The sequence below is a fragment of the Squalius cephalus genome, assembly GCF_949319135.1.
Source record: "Squalius cephalus genome assembly, chromosome: 9".
In the NCBI taxonomy this organism is placed as follows: Eukaryota; Metazoa; Chordata; class Actinopteri; order Cypriniformes; family Leuciscidae; genus Squalius; species Squalius cephalus.
Window position 1 is genome coordinate 10,545,494 of NC_137130.1, and position 20,591 is coordinate 10,566,084.

The following is a 20,591-nucleotide window of genomic DNA, read 5'->3' on the forward strand; positions in this document are numbered from 1 at the left end:
ATCAAAACCCAGTTACCATTAACATTATACAAAATAATATGCTCCCCACTTTTACACATTTCTGTGCATTAAGACATTGAAAATCAGTGTCACAGCAGTGACAATGCAACCTGACATTAGAGTTAGCATTTTCTGGCGACATGGGTGATTTCTTTTTTCTTTTCTTTTTTTACCTAGAAAAATTTTGCATTTCTTTTATCAAAGTTTTATTTTTATTTTATTTATTTTTTATTTTTTAAATTGTACAGCCCAAAAATTGCAGAGTGCATGTTCCAGTTTGGGTGGACATGATGCTTCTATCTGCTACTCTCTTATGAACTCAATGAAGTTGAGTGTCTATGGTGCATATTAAACCTTAAACTTTGATTGCACATTCCCAGTTTTCAAAAACATTATTAGCTTACTTCAGATATTCCAGGAAAATAAAACTTCCAAGTCTTCCAAATACTTTCTGACCCAAGTACTATCTGACAAATGCTGTAAATGAAAATATGTATTTCAAGTGATGCTCAGTTCAGTGATCAGTCAAGATTATTTAGTCCCATGTGTCCACTGTTTCAGTCCAGCTGGTTAGCAGGGCACAGTTGTTACGTGCTCAGTTGGACTGAGGATGGACCATCTTGTCTGTGGTGGTGATAAAGGAGGAGTGATGGTAACGATCACGGAGGGCAAAGTCTGCATTTTCCTCTGTCAGCTGTCTGGTCTCCATGCCAACAGCTGACAAAGAGGGTGTCATCACAATCTGGTCCTGAAGGGCCCCATCTCGCCTAAGAAGAGAAGACAATGATTGGTGAAGTGAGGTTCAGTTTTGTGTATAATATAACCATAGTTCTTCTAATGGCATCATCCACACTGAATTCTTGCCACATACCCACGTAACAGTAATTTATTTAGAAGAGCTTAATTTAGTTTAATTTGCCAGATTTGATTGAGGAACTAGCCTCATTAATCAGAAGACATTTAAAGATTTTCCGAAGAGCAAGAACACAATAGCTCTGAATTTATCTTGTTGTAACACCTACTCTTAGTGTCAGCCATAGGCGTAATTTGCGGGTGGGACGGGTGGGACATGTCTCCACCACTTTTTGCCAGGGTCGATATTGTCCCTACCACTTTTTAAAACATCTCGCGGCACGAATGTACCAATTCTACAAATAATTAAAACATCTCCAGTTAACTGGCAGTGCATTCATTTCGTTCGTTTTTTAAATAAGAGATGATCTAGCGCTGAAATGTGTTTTTTAAAGGTCCTGTATTATGCAAAATTCACTTTTGCATGCTGTTTGGACATAAATGTGTGTTGGCAGTGTGTGTACACAACCAGCCAATAGTGATAAAAATCCACTCACTCCTTTTTTATTAATCCCCATAAATCATCAGCAGTGTCTCCCAATGACCTGTTTTCAGAATGCTGTTTTAGTGATGTCACTAAGCCCAGGCCCCGCCCACGAGTGTTGACAGACACTGGCGTTTCAACATAGACCCGCCCTGATCGAGTTCACAGCTGCTGCACTGACGAGAATGTCTCCCAAGCGTTGTAGGTGTTGTGTGGCTGGATGTATTAATCCACATAGCTCTCTCTATTTACTCCCGAAATCTGAGGTGGAATTATTTTGTTTTTAAAGAAAATGCTCCCTCAACTGTACCGAAATTCGTTTATGTACTTGCGCACTTCTTTACTGTGTTTACTCAGCTTACGGTGATTTTCTGAAGTAAAACTGACGCTTCATCTTTTGTGTGATGTACAATAAACTTTATTAAACTCATCAGTATATGTTTGATCATCATTCGGACCTGGTCCGAAACAGCAGACTTGTAGGCTATTAATAGTGGATACATACAAGCAGATGACAAATACGTTATAACCGTAATCAAACTACTAAACTATACCTGTTCCATCTTCATACAGCACTCTGACTCTGTAGGCATTATTGTCCGACTCGAAATGAACACCGTTACTGAGAGTTTCTGATATTATCATCATTCCGTGAGATGAAATTGTCCTGAGAGACTGTGCGCAAGCTCATGAAGCTCCACCCCCTGTGTCGTGCAGCAGAAGCTTATTTGCATTTAAAGGGCACACACTAAAACAGCGCGTTTTTCTGAGCCCCAAAAAATGACAATTTAAACATGCTGTAAAAAATTACCTGTTGGGTATTTTGAGCTAAAACTTCAAATACACACTCTGGGGACATCAGAGACTTATTTTACATCTTGTGAAAAGGGGCATAATACGGGACCTTTAAATCAAGAGATCAAAGTGCTCGTTGCCGCTGCGATCAGTGGCGCGGATACAGTGTTTTCTCGTGTTGCGCACTCGCCGCACTGTCTTCACTCGGACGCGCGCTTCAATCCGTTGAGGATACTCTCTATTCGTTCTGGTGAAATCACAAAACATAATGCACACAAACGTGTCCCTGCTTGATATACAACCACTGATGAACATAATCGGTTTTGATGAGAAAAAAAAACTATACGAGAAAAAAAAACTACACGAGTGCGGATTAGAACCCAGAACCTTCTAGCAAAAGTTCTACCACTGGACCATTAAGGTAAGCTACACGTCAGTTAAATAGGCGGATCTATGTATTTATTCACACGATCTGATTAAATGACATATTAAACCCCATGTAGCCTACTATTTAAATCGATTGCTGGACATCGTAATGTTATTGTACATATATCTGATTTAGCATTTTATTAGCAACCCCCACTCCACCTGTCCCACCCACTTTTTAAAACAAAGTTACACCACTGGTGTCAGCCTCAGATGTCATAACCACGGGCCAGCAAAAAAAGTTTATTCACTGACCACGATGCATATCGCAAACAAAGAAACAACCCAAAAGTAATGAGTGTCTGACTCTTCACAACTTCCGGAAGTAAGGGGACACAGGGCTTTTTTTACAATTCCATGTGAAATTGTGCACGAGCACTTTTAAGGAAGAATTAATCACTGGATTTGCCAAAGTTTTCAAGGACAGTGGCATTATAATAGTAACATATTTGAAATATTTTATTCAAGGCACCAAGTATCAAGTTAACAAGATATCCATAAGCAAAACTGTATACTCTGATTGGTGTTCTGGGGTGTCTGAAATAATCAGTACTTATTTCTTTTGGATGGACAGAAATTCTGATCTTAAAGTCTATACACATTTTCTATTTCCTGGTGTTCAGTGTTTTCTATAAAACCATTAGTCGAAATGCCACGCCATTATTGTGGTATCCGGTAAACCTGACCTTAAACATTATGAAAAAACATGTCGATCAGACTGTTTTTTCCTGTCTAAATGGGTGGTTCTTGGTCACACAAAGCTGAAATAAGGAGTCGGACCACACTAAGTTGAAAATTAAGTCTACACAAGAGTATGTAACATCATACCTCCCCAAATTATGTAGCAAGGTCTTGAGCCACCTGAAGAAACTGAAGCGAGCTGCTGCACCTGTAGGCAGAGAATGTAACTTTATATTTTCTGACAAGAAAAATAATTTAAAGTCACCATAAAATCAAAATATTGCAGTGTTTAATACAAATGATTCATCCATGCACATTTTTTTTGTGCCCTCATAATCTGTCATCAAATTATTTCTCTTCTCTGATGACGTTTACTGGTGCGAGGGCGGGACAACCTGTCACTCACATGAGATTGCAGCAATAGCAAATGACAACGATGCAATGAATTCCCAATGGACAAATGCCTTTTAAGCGCTTACTCTTAGACCCAAATGCTCATATTTGGCTGAAATAAGCCGTGTGTAGCAGCCAAAGTGTTTAGACAACTTGCAGTTTATTATGAGCAAGTAGGGTTACTTTTCAAATTTTCCAAAGATTTCTCAAATCAAATAAAAGTTAGGTACAATTACCTGTTGGCAAACCTGGGCTTGTTGTTCCAATGTAGAGAAAGAGGATAAGGGCGACTGTAATGTTGATCAAGGCGTACATCCACTGGATGACAAACATAATTAAAAAAGAGCACAATGCCTAAAGAAAGATAAAAACATCTTTAAAAGACAATTTAATATTTATATATTTAAAGAATTGCTTTCAGTAAGCACTGGATATTTTTTTCCGAACTTACACCAATTAATGCAACCCAGTGATTGCAAAATCTTGCATAGACTGAACCTTGGATTGATCTGATTTCTGATCCTTCAAGAATTGTTTCTGAACCTGTGAATAAAAGGTACTTAAGGAGAAATACAGATTTTGATCACTATATTGAGGAGTTATGTAAGGTTTTGTAGAGTTACTTACCATTCCTCTCTATCTGCTCTCTTGGGAGCTGTTCAAGTTCAACTGGACCAGAATTAGGCAAAGACTGTTTCCTCTTGGCTCCTGCTGTAAGGTCAGAGTCCATAAGTCCTATCTGGCTACTGGCATCATCATCTAATCCAACAGCTTGTTCCAGCTCCCTCTCATCTTTTCCTTTATCTAATGATCCATTGCTGTTTAAGTCCAACCCAAAACTGTTCATCAGCGTTTCTTTAGCCGGAATCTTTGACTTCCTGCCCCGGGCCTTGGAGGCAGGAATAGACACTCTCTGTTCTTCAGCGGTGTCTGTGCTGGGCAATGGAAATATTTGGTCCATGTCTTTGGTAAACTCCAGCAGTGTGCCGTTCACAGGGTCACTGATGGCTCCACTGCTGCCATAATGGGGGTGAGTGCTGGACACAAGTGATCTTCTGGAGCTCGACCTCCTGATCAGTGTCTTCCTTTGCTGGACCTGCAGCTCATAGGTTTTCACCACACAGAAATAGCAATAATCAATTATGCTGTAGGTTAGCATGAAGTTGATGGTGACAATGGGAGCCAGTTCATTGACCTGGCCAATGAAGATGAAGGCCATGGAGACCAAGCTGGTCAGACAGATGGCAGCCACAGGTGTCTTATTGGGCCCTCGCTGTAATACATAAAGAAATGGGAGAAAGGTAAATCTATGGCTATTCCAAAACCTAGTGAGCTATGTTAAATGTCTACAGCATACATAGGAAGTTAGAAGGTAGCTGCCTATGTGAAAAGCATAGGAAACTCAATTGATTACAATAGATTTTGGTGTTAACAAGTTGCTAAGCTAAGAATGCAATACTGTAACTAAATAAAAATACAAACATATTTTGAGTTAAAATATCAATTTCATATTGAATGATTTGTAAGTATGTCCGCCATCTTTAATCGCAATGCATTATGGGCTTAGATGGGAGCCTAATCATGCAGTCTACCTTTTGCAACAGCCTTTGTGTTGGCAGCATTTCTATATAACCTTAAATTGCCATCTGCATAGGCAGTATAAAGGCCCGTTCACACCAAGCATGATAACTATAAAGATAACGATAAAGATAACTATATATGCGTCCACACCAACGACCGATAACGGTCTTTTTATTCTAAGCACGCGCGCGCCCGGATGATCCAGATCCATTTTAAATGCGCGAGACCTTTAAATTAGAGTGGATTCTGATTGGCTGTCAGTGTTTTATCGTTCGACAGCTGGAAAAAAATCGTTCTGAAAGTGATCCCAACGATATCGTTCCTCATATCTTTATCGTTATAGTTGTGGTGTGAACTCTGTTATTCTTTAATATGGAGAACGATTTTTAGAATTATATCTTTATCGTTATCTTTATAGTTATCGTCCTTGGTGTGAACGGGCCTTAAATCTACAGAATCTGATAACTAGGTTTCAGAACAGAGTGTGGATATAAAAAAAAAATATTCTTTTATTTAGTGTAATAGAGGAAATAGAGTCAGTGACCTTTGCTGAAAAATTACATTTTGTATAATTCATGTCTATTAAAACATCACATCTAATTCACATTATTGTTTTTTTCTTAATTAAAGCTTTTATAAATAAATTGCAGGGGTGCATTATGGGCTTTATTAGTTTGGCTCCATTACTCTCATTTCATTCACACTCGTTCAGGTTAAGTAATAAGTGAGTGGAAGCATCCCAAAAAAAGACAACATCTCTCATGTCACCTCAGACCAGTCATTACCCAGATCCCATAAGTCTCTGGGATCAGGGTGCTACTGCTACTGGCTGGCACAGCTCCAGATCCACCAGGGTTGGTCTTCTCTGTGCTTCCTGCGTTTGTTCTGGGACTTTGATTCAGGGCTAGATGTCTCGGAAAAGCTTGTAGCCCATAGAGAGGGGTCAGACAGAGCTCAGGCGAGGGAAAGGGTGTGCTGTGCTTTTGAAAGCCACAATTGTTACAATTCATTCCTTTGCATTTTTAGAGCGTATTCGGGCACACTATAATTAGGAACTTATCCTGTCTGTGAAGCTGCTCATTGAGCGTAAAAAAAGTAAACAATTCGTTAAAGTGGCATGAAAAACAAATGTTTAATTTCACTCATTATCCAAAGTGCATAGTTAATCTGTTTGATAATTTATTAGTATCTGAAAGAACTCACTATATGAACATCTCTGATTTTCAATTGTTTTATATTCACAGAACAGATTGATTAGCATTTAAATAAGAGGAATCTACAGAATGAACCATTGTTTAGCATAAAACCACAATGATTCACATTCCCCATGCTGAAAATAAGCGCATTATAACCACATTAATATGGTTATCTCCCTACAAGCACCCACCCCTTTTCCAAGAAATCCAAGAGCTGGGATGACTCTCTCCTGAGCGATACATTGGAGGATTCTGGGTGCACCGTACAGGCCGCCCATGCAGGAGGCGAGTGAGGAGATGTAGAGGCCCAGCAAAAACAGGAAACCAACCAAGGAGACCTGGGAAAAAAACAAACACAGAGGGGAAGAGAGTAAAGGGGGCTCCACCCAACTCTGTTCCGCTTGGCCAGACTGAAAAGTGCTTATAATGTGTTGAAAGTAAATCAAAGAAATCATGTGTAATCTGACAGAAGCCATAATGAGAGAGTGGGCAATTACAATAATACAGTATGATTATGTGTATGAAACCACAGCTTCTCTAACACAATATTATACTGTACGAATGCACCTTTTTGTAGATTTAATATAAGATTTTATATGCATTGTATTGCATGTAATGATAGTAGTTGTGGTAAAGTGTTAATCCCCACACCACAGCCCCAATTAAGGAACAGCTGTGGGTCAGCCACAACCAGGCTTCAGGCTTACACATTCATAAACTATGTAGCTTAGCTCAGCAGTCCACTGTAATCTATGTTGACTGGCAGCTGTGTGGCTATCGGGCCAAACGACAGGGTATGTGCAAGGTCAGTGCGCAACTGGGCTTCATTCTCATTCAAACATTTACACCAGCTGTAGCATTTAGGATGACCTCAAATGCCTCTGTTAAGAGGGCCTGCACATGAGAGGAATGACATTAGCATGACAATAAATGCAAATATAACATTTTATCTGTGAATAATGTGTGATTCTCAAGTCTCACATTCAGCTGAGACAATGAGTCTAAATAAGTGGAAAAACCCATGGAAGATGGCCATCCTTTGAAACCTGCAATAACATCAGATTACCTTTTCCGCTATTAAGAAATCATAGCGCAGCGCCTCTCTGGTGCAAATGGCTCCCAGTAAGAACACAAAGACGAGATACAGGAACCACCTGCAGATTCCCACAATACACAAGAGTCAGAGTTGCATTCTATTTATAGACAAAATATCTAACAAGAACTATCATGATTTCCACCTAAAATATTAAGCAGCGCAACCGTTTTCAACATTGATGATAAGCATTTCTTAAGCAGCAAATCAGTATATTAGAATGATTTCTGAAGGATCGTGTGACACTGAAGACTGGAGTAATAATGCTGAAAATTCAGCTTAGCAATCACAGGATTAAATAACAATTTTTTAATTTGTAATAATGTTTCACAATATTACTGTTTTTACTGTATTTTTTTATCAATTAAATGCAGCCTTGAGCATAAGAGACTTCTTTTAAAAAACATTAATCTTACCAACCCCAAACATATATATCACATCACAGTATCACACACTGTTTATGTAGTGCATGAAGAAGGCTCATTGTGATTCTGTTTCTCATATTTTCATTCTAGAGCCTGCTCTAAAGTATGTGCACAGTCAATACAATAGAGGCTAAAGATAAACAAAGGAAGAATTAAAGATTATTTCTGTGGCTGACGGACACATACGAGATGCAGACTGCAGCGAGAGTTCCCACGGGGATGTTGTGCTCGGGCCTCTGGAGATCTGAGCTCATGTTGAATCCCGCCATCACACCTACACACACACACACAGAGGGTTACTGTGAAAACAAGACTGGAGACAAGGGGCTGTTCAAAAACTGAACAGCAGATAGATGTACATATCAGAGCTCACTTGAAACACCTTCCTGACTTCTAACAGGAGCAAAAAGGAAACTTTTGATCACGAATGAACAATTCATTTGAGCAAAATCTTTCAGTCTTTTGCATGAGGCAGGTTTGCATTGTGTGTGGCAAAACAAGTGGGAAATATGGGTTTCGTAATCGTACATTTCTTAAGATCATTATCTCATTTCCATTTTTAAATTGTCTGTTTATATTTACAGTCTTTTTTGCTTCTGAAAATAGGAAAGTCATAAGCGTCATGAAAGTGTTTTACTGTAGGTTGGGATCACGACATAATGCAACTTGCACTTATTAACAAATTATGTAAATGTTAAACAATTATTATGCTAAACATTCACCACATTTGATACTATTTCTATATTATTCTGCTTTCTAAAGTTTGGTCAGAAATCATGATAATAATAATTGCAATTATTTTATTCTATTTATTCTATTAACAGTAGGAAAAAACATCTGCATATAGTTTTATAAAAAAATAAATAAAGTTTTAAACCCCGATATTTTCTAGATTTTTTTTGAGCAATTTGTTTAAATAAAAGCCAATTATTTAATTTTGGAAACAATTATTTAATTGTGTTGTCTTTGTACGATCATACTTTGTATTTCTCACACAATATAAATGGGTTTTTATATTTTCCAAAAAAATATATATATATATATAATTTTAGAAAAATATATATTCTGCCTTTATATTTTAGGAAGAGGGTTTGAAATCCCCTGTCCCAGACAACCTTTTCAAGCAGACTTTGGGTGCGGCTTGCTGGCACCAAAAAAAAAAAAAAAAAAACAGTGACACCATGCAGGCTCAGATTGAAACCTCATTATGCAACAAAAATGTGTTAACTATGAGATGAAAATTTTCTGACATGAAAAGGAGATTTCTGGGAAGTCTGCATCCTAAATCAAACCACAGTCATTAACGTACAGCTGCAAGTATTTGAGGCTACTCAAGTAATTTATACAGGCTTAAACTTCACTAATTGCAAAAATAAATTCTCATATAAGCATATTATCGTTTAATCAGTGGTTGTTATATCACAGTTATGCTTTTCTTGTTTACGTGTGTAAAGTCACCTGTCGCCGCAGGAAAGAAAACCCCAAACACGGTGAAGAAAGTCTCGCCAGCTGTGTAGTCTGGAAAGGTGTTCTTACGCAGTAGTTCCTCTGAATAACCAATGAATCCATGCTCTGCAATAAACATATTCAGCACAAAACAATGTTAGGAAAGACTGTTTATTACGACCTTCAGTCTGCCTAAAGCATAACTGAGGGCTTTATGGAAAAAGTCTGCACTGACACAATGATAAGAATCAGATTCATCTCTGAAATGCCATAGTCTCCACTGAGTATATGTAACAGACATTACACACACAAATGCTTTCCTGTAAGTTAGAATCTTTGTTTTGAAAACCAAAAGGAAATATTTGGGCCGATGAGTCTAAATATTTCATAGCATTAAAACCAATTTCAGAAAACTCAACCATCCTGTTTCTGCATCTGCTTAAAACACAAGATTGAATCATGTGGTGACGACATTTACAAGAAAGCATTCCCCTGTGCAAGACCACAAACTGCAATCCATGACATACAATATTGATTTATCGCACACCGATACAATAACCCTTTTCACCCTGAAATCAAAGAGAGTGGTTCCATGGGGTACTGTGGGACAGACATCTGGTTTGAAATATTACAGTTTTAGACTCCACAGCCATGCACAGGCAGAGCCCCAGGTGTCTGCGGCTGACCGTCACCACCCTTTATGTAACAACCCGGGGGGACAGACGCCCCGCCAAGATGCGTGCAAACCAAGGGCTGGCCTTTTTCTTGGGAATACATGCCAAGTTCAATAGTTCTGCGCCGAGGACATGATGGAGGGAATGCTGGACTAAGCTCTGGGCGTGTTCACAGGCAAACAAAACAATCCAAGAACAGGCGCCGCAGAACATTTACGTAAACAGTACTGAGAGATATCACTATTCTGCTGAACCGTCACACGAGAGTGGGATTTTCACTCAGTTATTAAAGTCTGGATAGCACTGACGCTGTATATTCAGAAGGTTTGTAATACAAAATGTAAGTATGGAATGCAAGTAACTGTACACAACTACACTCAACTTTCATTCCATACCGTACAGTACAGTACATACTATATAATAAATAACAGATACAGTAGATGGCTCTTAATAGATAATCTTAATACTCATCCTCACGTCATTCCAAATCAGTATCTCTTTCTTTTTTGATTGAACTCAAAAAATAAAAGTAGATGTTTGAATGTTCAAGTTGCTGTATTCCACCTAAAAAAGGTCCTCCAAAAAGGACAAAAACAGCACCATAATTGCAGTCCGTAGGATTCATTGGCTATATATTCCATGACTTCTAGAGTCATACAATATTTTGTGTAAGGAACAGTCAAAATACAAGTAATTTTACACTAATCATCTTTTCCTTTGCTCCAGCTCTCACATCTGGATATTTAACGAAGATACAGCAGAGGGACTTTTGTTTTTCAGCAAATAATGCAAAGAATGTTGTCTTCTGTTCCTTACACAAAGCTAATATATGACTTTAGAACAATGGTTCTCAACCTTTTTGACTCCAAGCCCCCCCACTGCCCACAACAGTATTCAAAGGCTATGTTATTTTTTACAGTTGTTAGTTATTTACATGACAAAGATTAAGGATAAGGATTTAAAAAATATTTTAACTATTACAACACAAATTAACACCTTAAACACACTTATTAAAATAAGTTTAATTAATTAATTTACATGACTTTTCTATGTCTAGAAATCAAACTTGACACCTCATATTTTAAGTCCATGTGAAACTTGGTTCTTAAATAAAATGAAAATTGTGCTCATGAGGTGAAAAAAAAAGTCCTTTTGGCTTATTTTAATGCTAGGTTTGTCTTATTTTAAGTCATTTTAAATAATCTTGAGGCCCCTTAGTGGGCCTCAGCCCCCTGATTTAAAACCAATGCTTTTGAAAATGTTGATTATAGTGAACATGGACTACTTTTAGGATACTTTTATGGTGCACTGCATTCCTTTTTGGAGCTTGGCTGTACCAACAACAACAACAACAACAAAAAAAAAAAAAAAATCTCTGTACACTTTCATTGTGTGAAAAAGCAGCTCATGCATTCTTCAAAACATCTATTTTTGTGTTCAAGTAACAAAAGAAAGTCATTCGTTTGGAACAGGGGTGAGTAAATGTAGATCGTGTGGGCCGGACCTATACTTTAATCTCTCTCTCTGTTTTTTTTATTATAAAAAAATATATATAATTAATAGATGACCTATGGACAAACATCAACAGGGATGCACAAGGCAAAACACAATGCAACCGTGTATCTGGCCTTAGAAGCTGATTATAACATTGTCAATTAGAGAGTCAAAAGTTAACAATAGAGTACAGGAGAAAGAAAGGTGGTGGGGGGTTGGGGAGGGGGCAGGTGTCACCTCTGCGGAGACGAGGCCGATCCAGAGAGAGATCTACAGGGCCCTAGCTATGCAAGAGCATGAGCCATTTCCCTCTTGGTTATCTTGTGATGGGAAAGAATGTGTTCTCTTGGATTAATGACATGTTTATCCAAAAGGAAGTCACCACCCTTTCAGAAGCCCTGCCTGTTCCTACTCTTCACAGTTTCTTGGCTACAAAGAGAGAGAGCTAGAAAGAGAGTAAGACACAATAAAGATGATCAGGAGAAAGAGGTCTTTCTCCTGATCATCTCTATTGTGTCTCTATAAGTGCATAAAGAAAGTTTAGGTATATGCATTGCAGCCTTAGAAATAACAGATATAGGCCCGGTTTCACAGACAGGGCTTAGGTTAAGCCAGGATTAGGCATTGGTACAGTTAGGACATGCAAGTAGCTTTTATAAACATGCCTTAAAACATTACTGACGTGCATCTTGAGACAAAACAATGGCATTGACATTTTAAGATATGTCAGAGCAAGTTGCTTTCAGTTAAAACAGCTCAAACATGCATTTTATTCTGGAGCTATTCTTAAACCTTGTCTGTGAAACCAGCGGCATAAAGTACCCCAATTATAACATACAAGTAGGAAAAAACACATCATACTTACAATCACATCATATGAATTATCTTGACATAAGTACCTTAATTTATGAACTTTGCTAAAGCTATGTTAAGCTGTTTTTGTAATAGCAAGTGCAAAAATAAAAGCTTTGACGTAGTTTAGTTTACATCTCTTTAACTAAACAACCTTCAGTTACAATACCATTCAAAAGGTCAGGGTTAGTACGATTTTTTTTTTTTTTTACCACTATTCAACAAAATTGCATTAAATTGTTCAAAAGTGACAGTTCCGACTTTTTTTTACTGCATTTTTGTTCAAATAAATGCAGCCTCGGTGAGCATGACACTTTCAAAAACAACCCCCAATTTTTTAACAGTAGTACATGTAACAGTGTGGTGTCAAACACCACAAAAATTGAAATCGCATATATTGTGACTCATGCATGCTAAAGATAAATGGCAGAGATAAAAACATCCTACTTCATATACGCATGAAGAACAGGCCGTACAGTGGGATAAGAGCAGGGGCGTTACTGTTGTCCTCCCTGCCACCTTTCTAAGCAATTTGATTGCAGTTTGGATATTTATAGTGAGAGTCCTTCTGATCTAAAGATTTGGAAGAGGAAGTGATGATGTGGACGCTGCTAGTGAAGAACTCGGATCTGCTTCCTGCCTGCTCTTTTGTCTCAGGCCAAAAATGTGGGTGAGCCCGGTCAACACCCTTAACCCAAAACTATGAGCGCATGTCAGTTTCCTGTCCAACACTGAGCGCTTAAATAGAGTGTCTTTGAGTTTAGAGCTGAGGACATCAGAGCAAATCCTACAAAACACAAAAATCAAATCTTCATAAAACTAATTATGCGAGTGCCAATTCTGATGACCATAAAGAGATAAATAAGTTAAAGGATTCAGTTCTTGCAGGATTTCATTTTTTCATATGAAATATAATTGTTATATTCCAGCAATATCTTCCCACCAACAGAATTTGCAACAATAACACTGTCTACAAGTCTTCGGTAGGAAACCTCCTCTTGTGTGGTAACAGGCAGGAGGAGAGGGACAGAACTAGGAGGTGCTCATTTTTTTAATCTAGCACAAATGCTTTCACCGCAATGGTATGAACACTCTAGAGGATTGTGCTCACATTTTCTTCATCTTTTCCAGCAATAACATTTTCAAATGATTTGACAAAACATTGAAGAGTAGGTAGCAGTGTTAAAAAATCATCACTCTTCTCCCATTCTGGCTATATGAGCCAAGGCACACTGGTGCCCAATGGTAGACTGGGTGTGTAATTCAAACATATCCTTGACCAAGAATTATTTCACAACCAAGATATGTGCTCAGTCCCTAAGCTTTCTTCAGCCTTTCAGTCCTTAAAGGAATAGTTCACCACCTAAAAAAACTATGTGACCTCCTTCTTTATCCTTCAAATATCCTAGCCATTCTTTTCAAAAGCACATGAGGATTGGGACTTTCAGGCTCCTAAACATCAAAAAGCAGCATAAATGTATTATAAATGATGTCCATATGACTCGTGCATTATGAGTTTTCTGAAGTCATACAATACCTTTGTGTCAGTAAAAATAGGCCTAAATAATAATAAAAATGTCATTATTCATGGAAAAATCATGAACAAAGAGAGTCAGATCTTTTCAATGAATCATTTAATAACGTTCACAAAACTGATCTGAATGATTAATTCACAAATCAACTGATCTGGTTCTTGACTTTAACTTGAGTTTTCATCGCAGTGATTACCTGCATAAGCAGAGTTGGGGGGGAGGTTCATATTTTCTCATTTTATTTGTCTTATTTTCTCATTTTTGTGTAGAATGACTAAATCTGTTTGTTGTTATAGGATGCCAAAAATATGGACGAGCTGGAATCTCTTTATCATCACGGTTATGAAACTTTCCTTGTGCTGACCACCTGGCCTTGACTACGTGATTAACAGCATTATCAAACTGTAAACACATCTGCACAGCAGCTCTTTTGCCTGCCAATGGCAGGTAACCCGCCCATACAGCGCCCGGACTAAACCGTGCAACCCCCTGGAGTCGTGCCAGTGGTGAGGTCACTTTATAACCACAAAGCTTAATTGGAAAAACATGGAGGAACCAGCACCTCCTTATCCCACTGCACCCCAAGTCCAGTTCCTAAAAGAGATCAGAGCAAGATGGCAGCCTCAGAAGCAGCAGTTAAGGGGTAATGCCTCATTTCAGTCCATTACACCACAACGTCTAACTTTCTCTGTAGAGAGAGAGAGTGAGAACACCATCTTTCCGAGAGTCTTGCCTCCTCTCTGGACAGGAAGTCAGTAATCAGGAGAACAGGAAGAGTTGGGATGGATTTCCTGCAAACCCAGTGTGAAAGTACATACTGACCTCGTCTGAAGTGGGCAGCCAAAAAAAAAAAAAAAAAATACAATGGACTAAGAATGCCTGCACACTTGTCCTTAGAGCAAGTGGCTATTAGATATCTTACATAAATTGTTGCAGGATGATGAGTTGCTATTATAAACCTATATTAAATTGAACTAAGTATACCCCCAAGATTGTCTTATAAAAGAGATTTTAACCGCTCTTACGATTTACATATATGTGCTCACTTCATGCAATGAAACTTTAAGTACAAGCAGATTTAAATGCCCTACATATATGAAATGTGTGAGAGAGCTGGAATTTCTATGATTCTACTGTAGCTTGGGAGAGCTTTAGAAATGGGAACTTGGCAACACATCTAACAACTAATTCTTGTTTTGAGTATAAGCATTCTCCATTTCATTAAGACATGCTTTTAGTTGAAAACATAAAAAAAAATATTATTAAAATATTTTCATTAAATTATATACAATATTATTTTAAATTAAATGTAAACACACACACACACACACATACATTTAGTTTTATAGCATATATAAATATTTTAGCCTTGTGAGGTCCAGGTCAAAGATGACTAGATGACAGTATATAATGGGAAAACAAATCATTTCACTTTTCTTGTTCCTTAAACTTCCATATTATGATTGGTATTGGAGTTCTATTATTGTGTTTATTTTAGGAAGAGACCTTGCACTCCATAGTGGCCTTGTGTACACCTCCCAGAATAATCAGGGCTGTTGGAGGGCTAACTAGCTTAGGCCTACTGCGTATACTGGCAATGCCAGATCACATCTGGTATGAACAATCTTGCACTGTTTGTCAAGACTAATTGGTTTTATGGAAATTATGAACCTAAAAATAATTAATAAATGTATATTGCCATTACTATAATACAAATGCTTTAAAAAAAAAAACACACAATAGAATTGTTTGGGTCTTGAGACAAATGGCCACATTTATGTTACCCTGACACCTACTGGACAGTTGTTGCAAGGACATGTGAACTCATAATTTGGGTTCTGTAAGATCAACTCAATAATATACAGTATATAGTATATGCATTGTTATTATTATTATTATTATTATTATTATATGCATTATTGAACAAAATTATTGTTGGGTTAACACAATTTAATTATTTAAGATGTACACACGTTTAGTCGGCTAAAGTAGTAATCTCAAAATGGCCAAATACTGGCTGAGGTAGTCTATCACTACCAATTACCATTTTGAATAAGAAAGAGCTTTGAGGTGAGAACATATGAGCAATATCTACTGTCACATATAATATTTAAATAGAAATACACTATTGCTCAAAAGCTTGCTTGGTAAGATATTTTAAATGTTTTTTAAGAAGCCTCTTAATGCACACAAAGCCTGCATTTCTTTACTAAAAAGATACAGTAAAACAGTACTATTGTGTAATATTACAAATTTAAATAAAGAAATATTTTATATATTTTAAAATGTAATTTATTCCTGTGATGGCAAAGCTGAATTTTCAGGAGCCATTACTCCAGTCTTCAGTGGCACATGATCCTTCAGAAATCATTCTAATCATGTTCATTTGGTCCTCAAGAACCATTTATTTTTATTGTAAATGTTAAAAACAGTTGTGCTGCTTAATATGAAACTGTGAATACATTTTTTTAAAGTTTCTATTTAAAACAGAAATGTATTGAAACAATCTAAAATTCTTCACTGTCACGTTCGATCAATTTAATAGATTGCTGAATAAAAGTATTGGTTTCTTTAAAAAATATATATATATCTTACTGACCCCAATCTTTTGAACAGTAGTGCATTCTGTCACTTGCGAGCTGCAATCAACTACTTTGCAGCTACTGTATGCTATTGTATATTTATATACAATAAATGCATATAACATACATAAAAAGATAGAAATAAAGAACTTATTAACAGAGAATAATAGAAATAAGAAAAATGTATGCTGGTAAAAGAAAAAAGCATTTTGGACACTCCAGATTTGGTCCAGCATAAAATGGCTTGAAGTTGTATATCCTCGTCTGGCAGGTTTGCCAGGAAATGCGAAAAGAAAGAAATGTCAATATAAGAAAGGCGGGCACTGTTTAGTAGGGTCTGTGAAAGAAACACTGCAGGGCAAGAATCTCTTCTTAAAGCACTACTTTATTAAATGGAAACCTGTGGTAGTCAAAATGCCTGTTAAAATTAGATTTATGGTTTTATTTTGCATTTTAACATATACATGAACTTATACAACTGTTCTAGAAGCAGATTATTTCATTTAGCTGAATATAAGCAGATTATTTTATTATTATTTTTATTGGCGACTAATTTTCTTAGACTCAACGGGGGATCTATGGTGTTGGTTAAACACAAAACCTAGCCATACCTTAAGATATTTAGCAGGTGTTAAACTCAATACTCCTGGGTTACCAAAAAGCTTACCTTGATCTAGATGACTAAATGTCCCGATGACAAAATCCAGAGTGGACATAGCTAATATCCCCAGCAGAACCAACTGAAGGCGTATTATCCATTTCACCCCAGCCAGGTTAATCCCAAGCAGGCCAACCAGAACGGCCACAGAGATGCCCCTCACTGCCCACACGCTATGTAAGCTCAGCACCTGCGCTATGGACTCTGCAAAACCAGTGATGTACATCGCTCCAGCCACACACTGCCAACAAGACACATGACTGTCACCAAACCTAAAAACAGTAAACTGATCATGCACTGTATATGCAATATAATTATTGTAGACATGAGCTGCTCACCTGCCCAAACACATACAAGAGTCCCACAGTTCCTCCAACTCTCCCTCCTAGCACAGTGGAGATCATGGAGTAGACCCCACCGTTACCCACACTGCAACAGTCACACACACCGATACCTGACATCACCGTAACCACAGCGACCAATACCACCATGGACACCAGAAGCATGCCCAGCAACACACCTGTGTTACCCTAAATATGATCATATGGGAAAAGACAAGTAAAATTTCCATTGGATGCCAATTTAATAGCAGCAAAAACATGAGATATGTTCCAAAAGACTGGAATATCCTTTAAAAATAGATTCTCTAAAACACACATAACAATCATCTCAAAATCTGTAATAAAACATGACTTACCACAAGCCAGCCAGTCCGTAAAAAGAGCACCACCCCAAAAATGTTGATCATGCAGGTAGTGAAGACTCCATCCCAGGTGCCGAAAAGAACAGGTTCCCAGACGAAGAGCTGCACCTTCCACCAAGGTTGAGCATTACTCTGTGAACCCTACACAAACCAGTGTCACTCAAATCTAAATAAGTCACCATTAATGTCAATTCCACCACCCAGTGTAAAAAAAAATAGTAGGTCCCAAAACATATGACTTTCCATTTATAGCTAAACTTTTCCATTTATTCACTTTTTATGGCAAAACTTACAGATTGGACATTACCTGTGCGTCTTCATGGAATAATTCTTGAACTTGAGGACTCATTGTCCCTCTTTGGCAAGATTACAGTGGCTGGATCTGAAGAAAGAGAAGAAGTAAAGACTTTAGTACTGTAAATACAAAGGCAATTTAACAACATTTGCCAACTAGGCGATGGCCACGTAGGTTAGATACATTTAAGCCAACAAAAGCTGTCTGTTAATAAGTGACACCTTGGGAACTATAAATAATCGACAGGCAATTCATATTCAGTTTAAACAACATTAAAATACATTCAAATAAAAGGCAAACAAAGTATGTGAAGTTCACTGAAGTTTACGTGACAAACTTACTGTGGCCTTGTTCTTATAAAGTCTATAAGAAACGCCAGAGACTAACGGCCCTAAGTAAACGGATAATACGCTGTTTTGTGACATTGTTGAATTGTAAATTTCTTGGTTAATGATAAAGACAATAGCGCACACATACCTGCAATGGTGCAATGCTCCCGGATGCAACAGCAGGTGGAGAATGGGAGAGAGGCACGAGCACACCTGAGTAGTTGGGTGATCCAACTTATTTCCGTGAATCGGTTCTTTTGAACGGTTCATTTAGAACGACGGTTTCGCGTGGATCCACTATTATTTTACGTAAACTTCCGTAAACATTATTCCAATACGATTTATTTTGAAAAGTTTAGCGTTTTGGTTATTGAGGTAACTTACTTAATTGTGCCCTATTAATTAAACCCTCGGTTTATTCCATTGGTATCAGCTCATTCATGGTTCTTCTCGGCTGTCGGCTCATTACGACTCGAACCAAAAGATCGATTCTTGGTACAACGAGTCGAAAATTGAGCACCACTAGGACCGTTTCAGTCAGATTCTTGAAAGATTAATTCAAAATAGTTTTATGAAGTGGTTCACACGCTAGCCTACTCAAAAGAACGATACGTTAACACATATAGACACTAGAGTGACTTAATGTCGGGAAGAAGAAGCCTATATCACCGTTCTCTTGAGGATGATAGTAGGCTATGTATAGGAATACTGGGATATCACAGGTTTCTTCAGTTGGTTAAAGTTAATTACTTTAAATTGAGTTTAAATGTATTTTTCACAGACCATGACAGTGTTTTAGCATTTAAAATCATTTAATTGATTATTCCTTTAACAGACATTTCTAATTATTTAATATAGGCCTATGTCAGTAAAGTTGAGTAACCTAACAGCTGTCAGTGTGCCACTGTTATTATTGGAAAATGCTACGTGTGCAATAAACGTCATTAAACAAATATGCTATGTTCTATCAGCGCCACCTCAGGTGTGTGCTGTCAGTGTACCTCAATGTTTTCGACTGCTATAATGGAGCAGGCATTTCCATATCGACATTTTCTGTGAACATTTCTATAACCAGCTAGTAGACATTTATCATATAAAGTCGGCATATTAAAATCACTTTAAGGTAGCCTACTCTTAATTTTAGCCATGTATCAACCCTACATAAATTATTTAAAACCATTTTAAAACCCAGCCTCCATTTGGAAATGGGCTTAAAGTCTTGAAACTGACACAATGCGATATGGATTAAGACGCAAAGAAATAGCACTCAACAACTTGATGTATTTGGAAATTTAATATTACACAACAAGAGGCACGCAATCAAAAACATCCAATCACTTTTTCTCCATGTCTTAGGCAAAGTACTGCATTAAAGTATATTCTATGGAAATAATTCGGCTACAATAAAATGGATACATATAAAAATATAACCAGTGTACAAAGACAGTCAGAGTACATGCACTCCCCAATAAAATTAAATGTCTAAACTATTTAGAAGAGCTCTCTTACTAAATGAAACCATTCAGTTTTCCAGTCGAATTAATCTTGAAAGAAAACAATCATCCACCATCTGTAACACCATCAGACTTTGATGCTCAAAATACCTAATCAATTAAGAAAAACAGTCATGTGTAAGGATATGGATATGACCTTTTACCAAAAGCAATTAATCTTACAAAAAACATCACACAATTTACTAAAAGAAAATAAAGCATTAAGTTTTTCCCTCAAATTATCATTTAACTTTTTTTTTCAATTTCTGGAGCAGTGATTATTGATTAAATATTTATAATGCAGGTATCACGTGATATTTGAATGATAAATAACATCCTAAAAATCCTCTGAGGGAGTATGAGATCCATACAAGGTCTTTTAATCAATTTGTAATCATTAAAACTGCCTTCAGAGGCAATTCATAGAAAGGACAGTACATTTGTAATTTTTACAAACAAGAACACAAACATGATTCTGTCACAAAAGTTGTGCTGATAGTCATCAGGGACCATAGGAATGAGTAAACCGAAATGGCAGCAAATATTCTTAAATCGTGTTGCACTCTCTCTATATACGTACTACACTCCAAGAAATGTGCACAGCAAA

At 37.3% G+C, this 20,591-nt stretch overlaps 1 protein-coding gene across 3 annotated transcripts; it reads right to left on the reverse strand.

Annotated features, from left to right (window-relative positions):
• Positions 1-172: 172 nt before the first annotated feature.
• Positions 173-18,736, reverse strand: slc12a8 (solute carrier family 12 member 8). Of its 3 annotated transcripts, none has more exons than XM_079881561.1 (14): positions 18,640-18,736; positions 18,175-18,249; positions 17,862-18,008; positions 17,503-17,694; positions 17,174-17,405; positions 9,385-9,498; positions 8,113-8,200; positions 7,475-7,562; positions 6,600-6,746; positions 4,259-4,904; positions 4,083-4,174; positions 3,868-3,985; positions 3,386-3,446; positions 173-767 (listed from the first exon to the last, which is right to left on the reverse strand). In XM_079881561.1, exons 2-14 carry the CDS (start codon positions 18,214-18,216, stop codon positions 596-598), a joined length of 2,139 nt encoding a protein of 712 aa, XP_079737687.1. In that variant the 5' UTR covers positions 18,217-18,249; positions 18,640-18,736; the 3' UTR covers positions 173-595. The 3 variants fall into 3 exon arrangements, with proteins under 3 accessions (XP_079737687.1, XP_079737688.1, XP_079737689.1); XM_079881562.1 differs by having other exon boundaries at positions 18,175-18,243; positions 18,636-18,704; XM_079881563.1 differs by having other exon boundaries at positions 476-767; positions 3,868-3,949.
• Between the last annotated feature and the right edge of the window lie 1,855 nt (positions 18,737-20,591).

Coding starts and splice junctions, on each gene's coding strand:
- slc12a8 (XM_079881561.1), bottom strand. CDS start 18,216: ATGAGTCCTCAAGTTCAAGAATTATTCCATGAAGACGCACAG. Junction 9,499..17,173: donor ATTTAGTCATCTAGATCAAG/GTAAGCTTTTTG, acceptor TGTTTATTGCAG/AGCATGGATTCATTGGTTAT. Junction 4,905..6,599: donor TTGGATTTCTTGGAAAAGGG/GTGGGTGCTTGT, acceptor TATGTATTACAG/CGAGGGCCCAATAAGACACC.